Below are 18,329 nucleotides of genomic sequence, written 5' to 3' on the forward strand. Positions count from 1 at the left end.
CAAACAAAAATAGAGAATCAAGGGGAAATTTCCCATGCTTACCTTTGGTTGGCCATCGCCTCCTACGGTATCAGATGACCCATTTGTTTCAGTATGATCGCTGCAGAAAAGCAATATCAACAGAAACGTCAACAAAAATCAACAGTCCATCGTTCCAGTCCGCAAAGCTAACCTCTGCGTGGCATCCTCCCCGACAATGGAGGCTCCTCTACCATTATTTTCTCGTTTCCCCAGAGATTCACCTCCAGAACCATCCTTGCTCACCGGACGCTGGTCCTTCTGCTCCGAGGGTCTCCCTTCAGTTTCAGTCGTCCGATAAGCCACGCCCTAGAAAATCACCAGCTCCAAATATTATTCGACCCCGATCAAAACCCCAAATCGGAGCTAACGGAAAGCTACAGTAAGAAATTTAAACAAAGAACAACAGGGATTCCTCGTATATTTATCTACCGCGTTCATCTGAGGCTGAGCATAAAATCCTCCGTGCGGGTAGAACGAAGCGTAAGGGATCGGGCCTCCGAAGGGTGGCGGCATCACTTGCTAGGAGATTCCATTGCCAAAAATCACCCGCAGATGTCGAAAAAAGGGTTAAAAGATGCAAATTTTAAACTCCGATGCAAACTTTTTCCAACCCCGCCGAGAGGGATTCCACAAACCTGAGGTCCCCAGACCACCGGCTGCGCCGCGGCGACCGGCGAAGGCGATATAGAAGGCCTGGGCCATCACGGCCGGGACACCGTGCCCGTAGAAGGCCTGCATGGGGTGGACCGCGGTCAGCCGCATCGGTGGCGGTTCTGGTGGACCTTTGGAAGGGGCTTCCGGCGACAATTTGGCGGTGGCGGCCTTCTCCTTGTGGGAGCCCATCTATTCCGCCACAAGTGGAGGCAGCGACGTAGGACACGGGACGAGGAGGTGGAGAGGCCGAGAATGAGATGGCAAGCAGAAACGGATCGATTCGGCTACGGCCGAGATCTGAGCGCTAGGGTTTTATTACCAGCGAGGATTGGACCCGATCCGACGCGGCGCAAAGAAGCCATACACCCACGCAGATATGACACGCAAAGATGGTACGTGCCAATTTTAATTGGAATTATAGGAATGGGACCCAGACACCTATCTGATATCTTGAGGTGGAGGCCGGAAGCGACCTGGGTGCGTGAGTAGATGAATAATTTCTTTAAGAAAACTCGATCAAAAACGGTGAGTAACGAGGTGAGAGAGCTGGATAGTTAAATAGGTGAACGGGCTTAATAAACCCTTTTCCTTTCACTATATTCAAGCCCAGTGTTGGCCCGCTTACGAACTGCAGACATATTTTGAAAAAAAATATAGTGAAGAAAAATATAAAACACAACTCACCCTCCGTGGTTAACCTGTGGATCCCACACAAAGACCCAATAAACAAGAGGGTGTGTGATGGACTATTCGTTAGGACTGTTTCCTCCTCCTATTAATTCTCGCTCTCAGATTAAAATAACGCCCACGAGTTCGCTCGTGGTCTTCCACCAGATTAAATCGCACTCCATCATACACCTCAAAGGATACGCTCCTTCGTACCATTTTCTCTGCATGCAAAACAAAGCGGGACCCATATACGTGTATGTTGATTCGTCCATGAGTTGGCATCGAGGAAGTACTCGAAGAGCGGAGGGAGAAAGGGATAAAAAGATGGGGATTCACCATTCGTCAGGCCCCCAAATCTGTTCCGCTCGTTTTCTTCCCACTATTCTTCTTCCTCCTCCTCCTCCTCCTCCCCCCTTGCTTGAACGGTGGTTCTCTGGAGGGAGATCTGGTCATCGCCGGGTGCTTCGACGTCGACGGCTAATTATGGTTCTCGATCTTGGTCGTCGGAAAGAAGTTGGCCGAATCTGTTGATAGCGTTTTGGTAATGGATCGCTCTTGGATTTTGGTGTTTCTTTCGTTTGTGTGCATCTCCGGCGCTGCTAATGCCAGTGAAGGTGATGTCGATCCGCTCTACAGGTGGGCTTGTTTCCTTCGGGAATTGTTTTTTTCCGGTTCTCTATTTTGCCGCTACATTTTCAAAGTTATCATTTAATATGTTACTATATCTGTGATCGTGAAACGACTTCTTTTTTTGTTCAATGAAAGTTAGAGATTTCAGTTCTTTATGTGGGTCGTAGGCGTGGTTATTTTTGGTTTCTTGCTTCCTGGATGATTGCATCCTGCTTCGATAAATTTTCCAAGACATTTACTTTTCATTTGTCAAACTTGTTAAAGAATCTTTAATCAACTATAGCCAAGAGTTGGTTTAGTGACCTTGAATGTGCTCAGAAAGATTTTTTTGGCCAGATTTCGAGACAAGTCGTTGTCGCTAGGCTCATATATTGCTCCAATCTTCACTTTAAGATTTCCACAACGTGTGTTTTATATGGTATCATGTATTTTGATCTTTTTCATTTAAAACATTAGTGAGGACAATTTTTATTCATGGATTATTATTTATGTTCTGCATACCACTACTTTACTTTCTATCCTACAAGCTACTGTGATCTAAGGCATCCATTGACCACAAGAAATCAAGAATCTGCTTGGACTTTGAAGATGGTAGGTTTTTATTCCCAAGCGTTCTATTTTGGAATAATGCCTAGTCCACCTTGTTGATAGGTATTATTTGCTTACCTATTTGCTGTAGATGATGTGAAAGTGCTTGGTGGACTAGTATTTGTTAAATTGAAATCTTGCAATACCAAATTTGAAGATTCAATTATTTTTTTCAACTTTAGGATATTTCTTCAAATAAGCTGTTTTATTTCTACTTTTTAGTAGCATTACCAAGATCAGAGTCAAAACAAGTGCTTCATTTTCTGCATTGTAACTTCATATATAGTATTAGTAATGATTACTAAAAATTTCAATCCATAGTGCATGGTAGATGCTAGTCAGTAGTAATTTATAAGAACGATTAATCTGCCAAAGATTCTATGTAGTAATGACAAATGCTAACGAGAGTTATTAAGCAAATTTTGTAGGCATTGTTTTAATCATATCTTGGCCAAATTCTCTATCCTACAGTCCTGATTGGAGCCCCTAGATGCAACAGGGAATGTTCCTCCCATGAGCATGACTATTGTAAAAGATGAAAAAGGCTCCAACATCTTGAGAGAATTAATACTAAAATAGGTGTAGGCTTTGGTCAAAGAAAAGAAGAGAGGTTTTTTTACATCAAATGGAGAAGAGGATTGGACTTTTATGAGGTTAAAACACCTTATCTGGACATGTTAGTAGTTGTTTTAGTTATCAATTCAAAACTTTTAAAACATTTAAACAATTTAAAAACCATTTTATTTAAATATGAGTCCAATTTAGGGAAAAAAACTAGTGTTAAACTGCACCATATAAATTGATGAGTAGCTTGAAACTTCACTAAAAGAAGTAAGAAAGGCCAAGGCCAACACAAGATCCATGTCATATACCTCATCAAATTGCCTGATACGATAAGATGCACATGGAAAGAGTTTTGCATTTTCTTGTATTAGCATGTATACAAATAGGACTTGAGTTTGTCACTTGGAAATTTCAACTCACTCATACCATGGCAAGTTGTGGGGCACCCTTTGATGAGTGATATAGGTTAAACTTGTTAGATTTGAGGGGTCTCCTAAGGCAATCGTCTTATGGTTATACTATTTATTGATAAATATCAATTCACTATTTGAGTGCACATTCCGTATGTGTTTGATTGGATCTTAAACTCGAATATTGAATGTCCACAATACCGATTCATAGCGTGAGAAAATTTGTGATTGGATCACAACTTGTGAACATCTCTACACATGTAATTATGAATGTATTGAAATTATCCCTAGTCAAGATATTGATGAGTACGGACGTCATCGATTCTGTCGAGACTAGCACGTTTTGAACTCCTTGGTTAGCCAAGCAGCTGATCTCACTGCTAGAGACATTCGATGTTGAGAGTTAAACGTGGATGCTGGTTAAAGGTAACCAGTTCATTGGAGTGACCTGCCATGAGACTTCATATGGTTCTATTCATATGTCAATGAAGATCTCAATGCAGCTTAAGTGCCAGTTACCTTTGACTTGCGGTATTCAAGTCATCTTGGTCATGGAGACTTAGACTTTAACATCTTAAGTAAGCATCTCCAAGGAGGTGTGGGACTCGAGATGATTGGGTATAAGTCGAAGTGTCTGAAGGTGTTTGAATAGCCCATAGAGGATTCACCGCTCCTTAGAAAGGGAGACGTATACTCTGCGGCCGCTTGTCAGGATTGTTACTAAAAGTCTTTGGCCAAAGCATTACATGTTAAGAGTACGAGACTCTTGGACACATGTACAAGTAACTTGAATCCACAGGACAAGAAAGCAGCTTGGGCTAGGTGTGACATAGTCAGCCTAGTGGGGATCGACACATAGACCATGTCCTGAACCAAGCGGGTATAAGACGATGAAAGGAACGAGACACGTTTTACTGAGCTGCTGAAAGGATTTAGAAGATGTTCTGGAATCAATCATTGATTTTTCGGTCAATTGGAGATAATGATATACTACTAGGTGTCACTCATGATCGTTCTGTAATTAATGGTTAATTATAGACGGCCAACATAACCGGGAATCTATTGGGTCACACGCACTACAAGTTCTCCGAAGGACTTAAAACGAGTTTGAGAATTAGATTCTCAGAACGAAGAGAAATAAAATCTGGTTGGACCAGACAATGGACAAAAATAATGGAACTCGTCTTACGAAGACGAAATGAACAAAACTGATTTCGTATAAATCAGAGACCGTTTGATTATTGAACCAAATGTTTCAATTTTTGAACCAAATTGAATCAACTTAGTTTGGTTCATGATGGAAGAGATTTTGGCAAGATGGATGTAATGAGAAGCTTCGTCTTGAGAAGACGAAATGAACAAAACTGGTTTGGGTTAAATCAGAGTTCGTTTGGTTAGTGAACCAAGCGAACCAAAATAGAATTTAGTTTGCTACAGTAATAAACCAAAATTCAGCTTCCGGTTCAGCTTGATTAATCCGGTTCAGACCAAACCTATACCTAAAACCTAATTAGAAGTTTGGTTTAAAAGGAGGATCGTGATAACCCAAGGCCACTGTTCTTCTTCTCAAAGGGGGCACGGCGGCGCCTGGCTTCTCCTCCCACCTGCGCTGCACCGCCCTTGCCTCCATGATCTGGGAGCATGCCGCTGGCTGTTTAGAGGAGGGTTCCCTATTATGTGGTGATCCAACTTCCTCCTTGCCGGCCGTCATCCAGCTTCCTGCCGATCGGGATCCAATCTCCCGGCCGGATGTGACCAAGAACCCGAAGGGGAGAAGCTTGAGGTCTGCTCTGCCAGAAGGGGAAGCTCTAGGTCTCCTGTACATCTTCTCCAAGCCGATGCTTCTACCTCAGCGACGTCCCGGCAGAACTTCCTTCTCCACTTCCGCGCTGCAGAACCTTCTTCCTTGCGTGGGAGCCTTCTCCTTTGCTCGGCACTGATCTCCTCTGCCAGCGAGAAGAACAGAGAACGGCGAGCGCGAGGTGGCTTCCAGCGAGCGCGAACATGGTTTCCAGCGGGACGAAGAAAGAGGACTTCCGCCTGTTGTGAAGAAGCCAGAGCAACAATAGCGTGCTCATCATCTTGTTTGCCCGAGGAAGCTTATTAATGTTATCCCATCTTTGTTTTGGTTGTATGGTATTGGCTGTGAGTTCTTGTTTGGGTTGTGACTGTATGGGAGAAGAAAAGAAAAGATTTGTTTTGTTTTTCTTTTTCCCGCGATTTATAAAATAGCTGTCGACGAAAACACCGTCACAAGACACTAGCTTATTTTGGTATCGGGATTTGTCAAAACCGAGGACTTACGAAACTTCCAGATATTATTCCATACTTATCAGAAATGTTTTGATAATTCGTTCTAAATCGGCGGTCAAATGATTGACCACCGAAATCTTGATCGAGAATATGATTCTCGATAATAGTTAGAAAGCCCCGGAATGATCGTGACACACGTTGTTGTGTGGTTTTCAGAATAAGACTTCTCTCGATTCGATCATCAATGATCATCGGTTAGTATCGAAGACGATGACGTGACTCGTGGCTTCCGAAACTGTCCAGACGGGAGTTTGGCGTGGATCACCAGTAAAGGCGGGATTCCGACAAGGACCGAACTCCGATTGATTCAACACGGCTTAACATCATCGTCGCAGGTACACGTTTAGAATAATTTTATTCTGTAAATTTTAATTATGCAAGTAGAATAAATTTTATTCTAAAAATTTTAATTTCCTGCAATGCCTTGTACACATGTTATTTCTTGTATTACATGCGTGTGTATGATAATAATTAGTTTTAATTATCTGTATATTTTCGCTGCGCACGTTTACGAAACGTGAGGACACGCGCATTGCACCGGGATGATCCCAACACAGAGTGCCTTGTGACAGAAAGTGAGCAAACTTTAATTGCAAAGTCCGAGGAAATCTTTAGGCTATAATGAACTTTTGTGAGGGATATCTAATGGTTATTGATTGTTAGGGAAAGGTTCTTAAATGGATACCCTGTGACAGAGGGTAGGACACTAGTAGTATGCTGGAGTGCCCGGGTGACAGCGGGAGAGCTATAACTAGGCTATCTGGGGTCATCTCAAACTGACAATCGTAAGCAAGAACGTCATTGATCTTATTTCGAGGAAACCTGACAAGGTCTAATTGGAAATTTTGGTTAGAATCTCTGCAAATGTGCAAATATTGAGGAATGGTGAAGGATCCATAGTCAATCAAACATAATCTCAAGGAATCCTAAGTCCTAGGATCGTTTTCCCCAATCTGTCATAGTTGATTTTTCTCTGTTTGAGATTTAGGAACTCAACTACACTCCCTCTTCCCACACCAACTCAAATTACATGATCTCTCCACTCTGACTGTGCTAGTTTAGTGATCAATTCCACGGTCCCTGTGGTTCGATATCTTTTTATTACTTGACGATATTCCGTATGCTTGCGGAAGGTACATCAGCTATAGAACCGGTACACTCAACACTCAACACTAGGTTAACAGAACAACATCGCCAAAGAATATATTAGGATTAGAGTTAGAAATTAGGATTAATAGTTAGGATCAGAATTAGGAATCAATGCAGTGCATCCAGGGATAGTGAAAACTGGAATTATAAGAGATCGCAAAGGCTTGATACAGGTTTAGATGCTCAATAATAGAGAACTACTTTAAACAAGAAGCAGGAATGAAAAATTAACCATTGTTCGATGTTCTACTTTGCTGACTGTTATGAGAATTCTTGCTCAAATCTAGTAATATTTTGTTTCAGGAAAGCTATAAGATTCTCAAAAATTACAAAGCATTTTAACTACTGATTTTGTTGAATTAAGATAATAAATGTATAATTTTAGAAAACGAAAACGAAGCATCCCATAAAAATCATGCAAGAACGAAATCACGATGAATATAATTGCCGCTGGGAAAATTCATGTGGAACATTTGATGATCCATCTGAAAATAAAAAAAAAGGCAGATCTGATTTCTGAAACGTATCTATTTGCATGTGCTAGCTTGTAGCTTTCAGATAAAAGCCACCGGCGATCCATAACGTAGTCAGTATGAGTTAAAGACCAAGCGATAAGCTAGCGATTGATCTGTGCAAAAGGTGGCCGGACTGCCCACTGCATGTCGCAGTCCGATTGGAAGATTTTGCACCGAGGGAAAAAAAATATATCAGAGTAAATAAAACCACGCAGAGATATAGAAACAGGAGGAGGTGGTGGCGGCGGAGGAGAGCGGCGCCGGCTAATGGCGGCCGTTGGCGGAGGAGAACACAAGTTCCAAAAGTTGCCCATCTGTCGTATATATAGAGATGGAAATTAGGGTTTTGAGAGCCTTAATTTCCTTATTAAAAAAATGGCAGCCAGCTGGCAGGGAAAGTTAATCCATCTGTTGCCAGGCCAACTGAATCTGCAGAAGCCCAGATAGGTGAAAAAGAAAGCCCAGGCCCAGACTTTCACTTGCAGAGTTGCAGGGACGAAGAAGAGTGAAAGAAATGAAGAAAGAAGAAGAAGAAGAGAGAGGAACTGATAATGTTCAACTTGAATTAGTTCCTTGAATCATTGGACATTGTGAAGAAAACATTCATATTCAACACTGAAACTGTCAGGATTGTTTTTGAACCTTGCCAAAAACAGACAAAAACTAGGATTTTTGAGATCCTATCCTGCTCTACAAAATCATTAATTCACATCTCTATCTATATACACAGGATCAAGCTACAAAAAAACTCAGCCATTTTGGCAGGAAAACTAAAAACAAAAAACCAAGAAAGATTTGTTTGGGCTCATCAGCACTAGTCATGCCAGCACAGTAGCATGACAACACATCTCCTGATGATGTAGAGCCTTGCCTTCTGCTCTCTCAGCATCCTGCTGAGCCCTCCACCAGATCTTCCTTGGCTTCCCATCTTCGTGCTGTCACCGGCCATGATCGGAATACTTGTGCAGCTCTGAAACTGAACTAGATGCGCGGGGTGAAGAATCAAGGTTGCAGTCGCTGCCATTGCTGCTGCTGCATTTTATAGAGGAAGTGCTCAGAGACCGATGGCTCTGTCCACTGAAGCATGTGAACTCCTCCTCTTCACGCTGCATGATGAGTTGCCAGGGGACAGAGATATGGGTTCTCGAGTAGTTTAATCTTTCTTTGACTCTGAATGAGTTGCATGCCCAAAAATGTGGGGTGAGACCAAGACATGGACCAGCAACTCCAGCTGGAGAACACTTTGTTAACACTGGAGCAGTATTAATCAAAAGGCACTTGACCAAGAACCCTACCTTGGTTTCTTTGCTGCTCAGATAAAGTGGATGGTGGAGCATGTGAGCACTGGAAGTGTCCTCACAAGAAGTCAGTAACCTGGTACGGAGTGCTAACTTTTACACTGATTCCTCATTAGTTTTCCGAGATTGTCTGTGTGCCCATCAAACACTGGTGTGGAACTTGATGATGGAATAATCACTTTAACTGAAAGTGTCCTGATCACTAGGCTAAAGTAAACTCCAATCAAGTTATTTTATCTGTATTTTATAAGTACAACAAGTGGAGTGATGATCATTTAGTAATTAAGTGGATATCTTTTTATATGTCCTCACAAATTCAAAAAAATAAGATATGTACAGATAGTGAGATTCAAAAAATTTGAAGGATTTAACGGACGCATGATATTTAAGATATAACAATCAGAGGTATATAAGAAAGTCATTTAAATTTGTATTGCATATATGTCCAAGACAATGAGCTTAGAAGATGGCCTAGAGATATGTATAGATAGTGAGATTCAAAAAACTTGAAGGAATATAATACATCTTTTTGCGACCAATCTTTATCACAAAGACAACTAGGAATTTGATTTCACTAAATTAATTCAATTGAGAGATCACTACTATTGAATAGCTAATGGAGTTCTAAGAGTAGTTCATCATAATTGGATTCACATAATAGGAAGGTTGTAAAAAACTATGTATCATTTGGACACATCTCTAGGGCATATTTAATGTTGGGATAATGGTTAGGTTTGATCCTATTTTCACAATTTAATAATATGATTTAAGTTAGATCTAGATTTAACAATATCTATAAGTGTATAAGATATTAGATGATTTCGAGATCAAAATGATTAAGTGTAGATAAATGGATATCATGGATCAAAGTGTAGAGCAACAAGAGCGTCAAACATGTGAATAATGATCATCAAACTCGAAGAAGAGATTAAAAGTATATGAACCTTTGTATCATTTATGAAATTGTAATCTTGAATTTATTTTTTATAAGCATAAATTAAATCAATGTTGTGATAACTTAAGTAGAAGGTAAACTAATTAAGTTTTGTATGTGTTGTTGGTCCTAAGGTATAATTGAGTTGGTCACAACTCACAACGGTATAAATTTTTAAGGTAAAAAGTCGAATCTCGATAAAATCAAGATAATATCTTCTTCCATTGTGACCAACTATAATTTATCAATTTACCTCATTGTTATCGTTGAAGCCTTGTAAATTTTGTGTATTTTCAAGTCATTGCTCAATTTTGAAGTTATTAGTTTGGTAAGAAAAAAAAAGCGTTTTGACGAGGGGATAGGAGAAAGGAGCATGTTTTAAGAATTTAGAAAATAAAGGACCTTTTTTGGAATTTAGTTAAGGCTTCCCCGAGTTTTTGGATTCCCATCTGATCGCCGCGTCCGTCTCTCTCCATCGACGCAGATGACGGTGAGATCGCCGGTGTCCTTCCACATCCCGCCATGTGGCAATCTCTTCCTCCGACACGGTGCTCCCCGGTCGGGCACCGTTCTACTTCTCAAGCCCTCGAAGCACTCTCTCCAATCGAGGCTTCTCATCGCCCGTGCCGCCTTTCCGGGAAGCTCTAGTTCGGGTTCCGACGGAGAGCTCCTGCGGTCAGCCTCCCCTGCTGCGGCCTCCTCCATTGTTGATTTCCTTACGCTCTGCCGTCGACTTAAGGTCGGTATTGTAGATTTGTCCGTGTGATCATCTGTTGATTTTCCTCTAGACTCTTGGATCGCAATTTAGTGATCTTTTTGCGTCGTTATTGCTTTTACGAATTGCATTCGAGTTTGAGATCCTTCAGAATGCTTTATGGTTTGGATCCTTGAGATATGGTTTTAAAACTCTTGGTTTTTTGTCGTTGTTGGTAGTTTTCAAAGTTAAGGGTCGGATAACCCAAATTCACAAGCGAAACAAAAATGAATCGGAGGTATATCCTTCCTATTGGAGAACTTGTGCTCAAAAGGTTCGAACTTTGTGACATTGAATTACACTTTGTCAGAAGGGAATCAGCTTTATTTTGAAGGTTAAGTTTTGGGTATTTGAGCAGCCCTATTGAAACAGACTGAAAATTTCAGTTGAATGGTTGCCAACGGCAACTTTGCTTTATTTTCTACCCCTTTTCCCCTTCTTTTGGGTGTATTCTGCTTCTCTTCTCCTCAACTTGGTGCTGTATCAGAATTCTATGTTTGATATATCTTCTAAACAAGACTGATGTAGATAACCCAAATAATTAGCATATAGGGCTTATGGTTGTACTACTTTCATGGATTTCTACCATAGTTGTAGATTTGCAATTTGCTAATTGTAATTGTAGTTGATGAGAGTGAAAATGTGTCACTGCTGGTTCTAGAAGTTAATTAGCAACGATGTATGTTATCCTTGCTAATCGGATGTATTTAAAAAGGTCAACAAATTATCCATTCAATGGCCTAAATAGTGTAACACATCCACGAATGAAATTTTCATCAGGCATTTATGGTTGGGATCCTATGTTGTTGAGGGTTTTGATACTTTGCCTTGCCATCTGGTCTTGAGTTCAACATTGGCAGTGTCATAATCAGTTCTGTGGTTTTTAATTATAGAATTCAATCTTTCATAAGTGTTTAAGTGCGTCAGATTTACTAGTTTTTTCCTAATTCATTTTGATGGTTCATTTCACTGCCGCTTTTTACTAACTTCCTCATTGCAATGAATGTCTCAGTTGATTTGCTTATTTACTCCATTTTTAACAGACTACAAAAAGAAAAGGATGGATCAACCATGGTATTAATCATCCAGAGTCCATTGCTGATCACATGTATCACATGGCATTAATGTCATTAATTGCTGGTGACATACCTGGTGTTGATCGGGAGAGGTTGAATGCTATTCCATGAACTGCGCGCTGCTTGATGATATGCCTAATTTATTATTTTAGAAAAGTTAATATGTGACAATTCTTTGCCTTCCCTGGTAATACAAGATAAATCATCATTAAAACTCGTGCATATTTGGAATTTTTTTCTCAATTTCCTCCATAACGTTTCTCTTCTCCTTCTTTATGGTGATGACATTATGGAAATACTAAACTGAAAAAACCTTGTTGATTATTTTCTATTAATGTAGTGATAAGCTTACTGATTTTTTTTAATCTTTCGCTCTTTGTTTCTGCTTAAAAGATAGAGTAACTTACTAAATAGCAATAGATATCTATAGTGGTTTACTATGTATCCTATTGTCTAGAAGATAAACAAACTTGCTTTAGCGCCATGGCCAAGCATAACCTCTTACTAGAGTCTGAATGTCCTTGCTAACAACAAGAAATTCAAGGTTCTAGTAGATACCACCCTTCACTTACCCCCTTGTTTAAACTAGGGAACAAAGAAAATTTAGTTAAGAGAGCAAGGGGAAACAGATTTTAAGAAGTTGTTACTTGGAGAGCAAGTAGGGAGGAAAGAAAAATGGGGAGATTCTAACACTCTCCTCTCCTAATTTTACTCATTTAACATTTCATCAAGTCAGTATGCCATTTGTTCTTTTCTTTGCAAGATGCTGCTGGAAGCATTTTAAAATTAGGTGTTAGTTGACAAGATCTTAGGAGAGTAGACTGGTTAGTTTAAAGAATAACTTGTGACACATTTGATGGATCTTGGCAACCTTTTATATGTTTAGAGATTAAGGAGTCTTGTCCCCATGGGTTGGCACAGTTGGTACTTGCATGTGATGTTGCTGCAATAGATCACGAGGCCAATCCCCATCATGTGTGGAATGTCTCATTACTTCATTGACCCCCCATGCAGAGGGTCACTGTGCTGGGTGAAGTCCCCCGTGATTTACCTCCCTTCTAAATTGCGTGGGGCAGTCTTGGAGGGGCCCTCGGGGTGAGGGTTGTGCTACAAGAGACTAAGGAGTCTTAAAAAAGTGATCACATGGAGTTGACTAGTAAATCATTAGTTATTTATTATCTCTATTTCTACTTGTACTTACTCTTTGAAGATTTCTTTTGTTATCATTCTCTATTTATCTCTATCTTAATTTGTTTTATTTTCAAATAGGTGCATTAAGATTGCAATAATTCACGATATTGCAGAAGGTAACTAGCATTATCTCTCTTTTTATAAGAAAATATTTTTATTTTGGGTTTGCTTAACTCTCTAGGTATGTTGCGATATTAAAATATCTCCCTAATGCTTTATCTCGTTGACTTTGATCCAATTGTTTGTTTATTGCTTGTTATCTATTATCTTTTATTCAATTTTCTTTTTTGCAGCTATTGTTGGTGATATCACACCTTCAGATGGTGTTCCTAAGGTGGAAAAGAGTAGACGTGAACAAGAAGCTTTGAATGAAATGTGCAAAATCCTTGGTGGGGGATTAATAGGTAAAACTAATTAAAAACACCATCTTTTTCTTATGTTGAATCACACTCTTTGATTAAGTCTTTTGATGCCCGTTTCAGCTGATGAAATTCAGGAACTTTGGCAGGAGTACGAGAATAATTCTTCTACTGAAGCTAATATTGTGAAGGATTTTGACAAGGTATGTTTATCCCATGTCTTAAGCTTTTGGATCTTACTTTACATTACATTGTGAAGTACAATATTACTCCTAAACTATGTTTCCATTTCATTTGGTACTTCAAGTTGTTTTGCTTTCAGTGTCATCCTTCAACATCATACTTGCTTAGTTTTAGTCATTTCATTTATTTGATGGCAATACTATGAGGGTCAAAATGCTATTATGTTGTGATACTCAGATTCAACATCTTACCCCACCAAACCCATACGGACATGATATGACACAGGTGTGGATACGGAAAATGAGTTCAGAGCAGCCAAACTTGCATGTGAGATAAAAGAGGAAGAAGAAAAGGGAGTGTCTCCCATCGAGCAAATTGTGTTTGAGATGTGGGTTAGGGTTTAAGTGGCGCTGCTTTGGTGCATGTGTCACAATAGGTGTATGTGTCTTGTCTGAGACTCATATCTGGAATGAGTAATACTTTGTCCCAAGTTCAAGTAACACTGTCACTGTTGTGCATGTCTTGCTGTTGATAGGATTATTTCTTACCATTTGGAAAATTTTTCCGTATAAGTATATAAACATTGTTTTTTATTCATATATGTACCCAAATTTTTGGTTTATGGTTTATTGGAATGCACAACCTTTTATTATGCTTCATAAGGTGTATTTTTTATTATGACCCACATATTACTAAAACAAGACAGAAAGGAAAGTTTAAGGAAGACACTGATTAAAAAAATTAAATTCTATGTACAAAATAAACACTGGTCATGGATTAGGGACTTTATAATTTACTCTGTCTAGTGCTGTAAATTTACCTTGGTGAACCATTCACCTATTCAAAAAGAATCTGATTCTATGTACCTTTGTGGACCACCACAAGGGAGCTTTAAGAAACCTCATGTTTTTTGCCTAAATTTTGGAACTAAACGCAATTGAATGATAAGTGATTACAACTTCTCCAAGAATCTTTCCTCACTGTACTTTTACAAGTTTCTCATGGATATTCAAGTGATATAGAAGGTCACAAATACTTCCTTTAATTCTTCTTGAAATTGGAGTAATGGAGAAAAAAAGGAATTGCAACATCAACTGTCCATTTTTGGTGTTTTCTTCCTCTCATTGGATGCCTCACCCATAATATGGTCAATATGGGCCTTCCCTATTGTTCGGCTGCATATAGCCATCCTTAGATAGTTAGAATAAATATAGCTTGACAATAATGATGAGATATGATCTCATAGAGTTTAAGAATATTCTTCTTCCCATCATGTCATGGATTTTTGTACTCGGTTAATGTTTGTTTCATTTAGATTTTTGTTTGAGTGCAGGTTGAAATGATTCTCCAGGCTTTGGAATATGAAATTGGTAATTTTTTTCTCATTTCTTTTTTTTTGATGTATGAGAATGAGCTGTGTTAGTCCCAAGAGTCTGAACTATTTGGAGTTGGTTGCAGTAATCTCGACCTCTCCAGTGAATCTACTCATGGCTATATTGATATACCATCACCTAAGGCTAAACGCTCATCTTCTTGATATGCACATTTATTGATATGTAAATGTTTATACTAAAAAATGTAAAATGTAAACCCATTATATTATATACTTCATATTTGTTTATCCTTATCAACACTATGCTCGGATATACATTTTATTTGAACTGAACTAAGAACCTGCTACTAATTTCATATGATATTGTCGTTTGTTGATTTCTTTCTCACAAGGCCTTCATGGAAGGATGAGTGATGGCATGTCTTTGGGAATTGAAGCACTTCTTAACCCACTCACAATCCTTGGAGTTGGACATTTCCATGCAATTTGTTTGAATTTGTACCAAAATACCATATACTAAACACAATGGAAGTGCACCAAGAGCTGAGCATTTCTTTAATCCTAATATTCCTCTTTCTTGCTGTAGTTTTACAACTCAGCAAGATTTTAAATCTGTGTTTAGCTGTGAACAAATTAAAATTTACTAACCAGCCAAATAAGAAGGAAACTCTGCTTAAAACACTCAGGAATGTTAGCTTGTGTACGCATGCGGTAACTTACTGGGTTTAGAATCTGATTACAGTAACTGATATTTCCACTAGACCTACCCCTTGCAATATCCAAATTTGGCAGTGATCAAATTCTTTTAATTCAGCAGATAAGACATTGTAATACTAGATTTCTAGGTTGAGTGGAATTACAGTTGAAATACATATGCTTATTTGCAGCTGAACTATATTCTTAGCAATCTAGCATTCTTGCAGAACACGGGAAGATCTTGGACGAGTTCTTTATTTCAACTGCAGGTAATAGAGAAATCTCCTGTATTTATAACTAGAATCCTGCTTCGTGTAATCAACTTAATAATCAACTTTTTTGCGATTTGGCAGGAAAATTTCAGACTGATGTTGGGAAGAGTTGGGCTGCTGAAGTGGTATCAAGAAGAAACAAGAGACTACTTAATACGCCTAACTAAGTGAGTTGGCTAAAAACATTGTCAAATAATAAGAGTTCGAGCAGTAGCTGAACTGAACAAAATGAATCAGTTCCTATACCAAGTCAAGGGAAGCAACTTTGATGTAACTTCCTGGTGCTTTTCACTTGAATCAGTAAGCTTATAACCGTTTTGTTGTTTTAGTTTTGCATGGGGTTCGAGTGGGCTCACAAATCATTTGGAGTTCCATTCAAGACTCTACAAATGGGATATTTACCAGTGTTTAAATAATCTTCTCCTTTAAGTTGTTTCTGAAACAGAAAATTTATACACTTTTCCTGGTACCTTCGGAATTTTCAGTTCTATGCAGGTCCACCAAGGCATGCATCGCGTGTTCCTCATGCAACAGCACGAATACGTGCATGGGTTTGAGGCCTTTTTTGCATGAGTTAAACAAGCGGATGTGGATGCTTTTCCCCCCTTTTTAACAGATTCAGTTTTTTAATTGTTTGAATTGGCTAAAGTGATCGATTTGTTTTTCCGATTATACTCCATTAGTTAATCCTTCCGCAGGTTGAACGTGGACTCAAGGCTTATTAATGCTGATGTTTCTGAAATTGCATGAAGAATATTAAACATGTAAAGGCCAAGAGAATGACGTTTGCAAATGATTTTCAAAAACAAATCGAGGATAATTTGAAGTGTTTTGTTGGTCCTTTCGTTAGCTGAACAAAGTTGAATGACAAGTTGCTTTCACGCGACTATCAGAAGTAACCTTTTTTTTTTGGCTGAAATATGATATATTTACGCTGCGTTTATCTGAAAGAGAATAAAATATGAAGAAGAAAGAAATATAATAGTCGAAGTGAAAGAGAAGAAAGGAGTTGTGTTGTCTTTTTTTTATTCATTTATATTCATTAAATAACTTTTTCTTTTTTCCAATTCGTCCTTCCTTCCAAATCAAACGATGGAAAGTAATATTTTTGTTTTATTTTCCTTTGTTTTCCTCATATCTTTCCATCCAGATAATGTCAGAGAAGGAAAAGAATCATTCGTTCATCTTCAATAAATGTGGAACTCAATTCGAGAAATACTTTTGTTATCTAACGACAGATTCAATTTCAAATGAATCTGAAGCCGAGGCATGAAATTTTCTTATTCAGAATTGAATATCAATTAATTTTTTTTACAAAAGAAAAAAAAAGTTTTTTAGATAGAGATTGCATCTGAATTGGTAGAGAAATTAACTGAATAGAATCCAATCGGGCTTCGTCTTCGATCGACGCCTCCAATCCATTGAAACAATGGCTGATTTACCTCTGCAACCACGCGTTCCTCAGCTGCACATCCACCGGATCCCCGAAGCATTGGGCCCTCACCAGGCAGAAGTGGGTGCAGAATCCCACCGCCGACCTCACCCGGGTGGTGTTGAGGATGTAGCAGGCGGCGCAGTCCATGCCGCGGCCCTGCACCACCAGCCCCCACGTCTCGTGATTGTCGCATCCGCCGGCGATCGCGCTGTCTTCCTCGCGGCTCTCGTCCTCCCCGTCCCCTTCTAGCCTCTCTACCAGGATGACGGCGTCGGGCGTGCGTCTCGTCCTCTCCCACCGCTTCTTGATCCGCGGCCAGCGCTCCGGGAACGCCTCTTCCTTAACCAGCCTCAAGCCCGACGCGCCGCCGCAGTCGGAGAAGATGTGCATAAAAAAGGGCTCATTTTGGATGTTCCGCACGATCTGCAATGCCAATCGCTCGCTAGGTCAGGAAAACTTCAGGAAAGAGGAGGAAAATTTCCCTGATTCAATCGGGATGCTTACCTCTCCAATCGAATCCGTAATCCACCGCTCCAACTTCTCGGGCGTAGCCCGAGCCCTCTCCTCCTCCACCGCCTTGTTGAAGTAAAGCGCCGGTGGCCGCGTCGAGACAGAAAGATCCCGCCTTTCCGACGAGAGGCGGTCCGCCGTCGGGGCGGTGCTCCTCGAGATCGTCAGACTCGCCTCGGCACACATCCTCCTACTACGCGACGTCAATTGGGCACCCATACGACGGCATGGCGAGGGACCTCCTCGTTTCTGCATCAACAGAGGCAGCTCCCTCGCCGTGGCCACGGAGCGGAGATCCAAGCCACAGGAGGAGGACGCCATCGGTGGAGCTCGATCGATTGAATGCAAGATATAGATTCGAAGCCGCCGTCACTCTTTCGACGTTGAATAAATAAAAGAGGCCGAAACCAATGAGAGGAATTGGTCGGGAGGAGGCGGGCGTTGGGACAGTCAAAGAAACGAACTGCAACACCGCGTCCGCCTTCCAATCTCGCCGAGACCAATCCGACGTGGCAACGCCTCGCCTGATCGCCTGCGGCCTCTAAATTTCTGCTCCACGTTGGCACCGTGTTATCTGGTTACTTCTTCCGACGTGGCGACCTATGAATGGGTTGTTGTGCTGTTTGGAATTTGGAAGATGGCATTGGACTGGGATGTGTGGGAGGACCAGCCCATGCACGTTCCCGCACGCGGACGGCTCGCAGTTGGCCTCGGTCCCCGCCAAACCGGAACCTTGCAGGAGGCCAACGTGGCGTCCACGTGTCATGTGATTATT

General features: G+C 40.3%; 3 protein-coding genes and 1 pseudogene across 4 annotated transcripts; 1 reads left to right on the forward strand and 3 right to left on the reverse strand.

The window, feature by feature from the left end:
* The window catches only part of LOC141824176 (common plant regulatory factor 1-like), a 3,332-nt pseudogene extending 2,425 nt beyond the window's left edge, over positions 1–907 (reverse strand).
* Positions 908–8,327: 7,420 nt separating this feature from the next.
* On the reverse strand, positions 8,328–14,998 carry LOC141834633 (small polypeptide DEVIL 4-like). Its single transcript, XM_074721965.1, has 2 exons — positions 14,990–14,998; positions 8,328–8,441 (listed from the first exon to the last, which is right to left on the reverse strand). The coding sequence occupies exons 1-2, from the start codon at positions 14,996–14,998 to the stop codon at positions 8,328–8,330; spliced, it is 123 nt and encodes a 40-aa protein (XP_074578066.1).
* Positions 10,181–16,044, forward strand: LOC141834620 (uncharacterized). Of its 2 annotated transcripts, XM_074721945.1 has the most exons (8): positions 10,181–10,484; positions 11,543–11,667; positions 12,845–12,882; positions 13,060–13,170; positions 13,249–13,328; positions 14,642–14,678; positions 15,565–15,606; positions 15,691–16,044. In XM_074721945.1, the coding sequence occupies exons 1-8, from the start codon at positions 10,230–10,232 to the stop codon at positions 15,774–15,776; spliced, it is 774 nt and encodes a 257-aa protein (XP_074578046.1). In that variant the 5' UTR covers positions 10,181–10,229; the 3' UTR covers positions 15,777–16,044. The 2 variants fall into 2 exon arrangements, with proteins under 2 accessions (XP_074578046.1, XP_074578054.1); XM_074721953.1 differs by lacking the exon at positions 15,691–16,044 and having other exon boundaries at positions 15,529–15,608.
* An 831-nt stretch (positions 16,045–16,875) lies between these two features.
* On the reverse strand, positions 16,876–17,946 carry LOC141846005 (uncharacterized). Its single transcript, XM_074733991.1, has 2 exons — positions 17,549–17,946; positions 16,876–17,467 (listed from the first exon to the last, which is right to left on the reverse strand). Exons 1-2 carry the CDS (start codon positions 17,873–17,875, stop codon positions 17,048–17,050), a joined length of 747 nt encoding a protein of 248 aa, XP_074590092.1. The 5' UTR covers positions 17,876–17,946; the 3' UTR covers positions 16,876–17,047.
* Positions 17,947–18,329: the final 383 nt, after the last annotated feature.

Source organism: Curcuma longa, chromosome 1, assembly GCF_044706935.1.
Source record: "Curcuma longa cultivar G26 ecotype Majalengka, Jawa Barat chromosome 1, ITB_CL_G26_1.1, whole genome shotgun sequence".
NCBI classification, from domain to species: Eukaryota; Viridiplantae; Streptophyta; class Magnoliopsida; order Zingiberales; family Zingiberaceae; genus Curcuma; species Curcuma longa.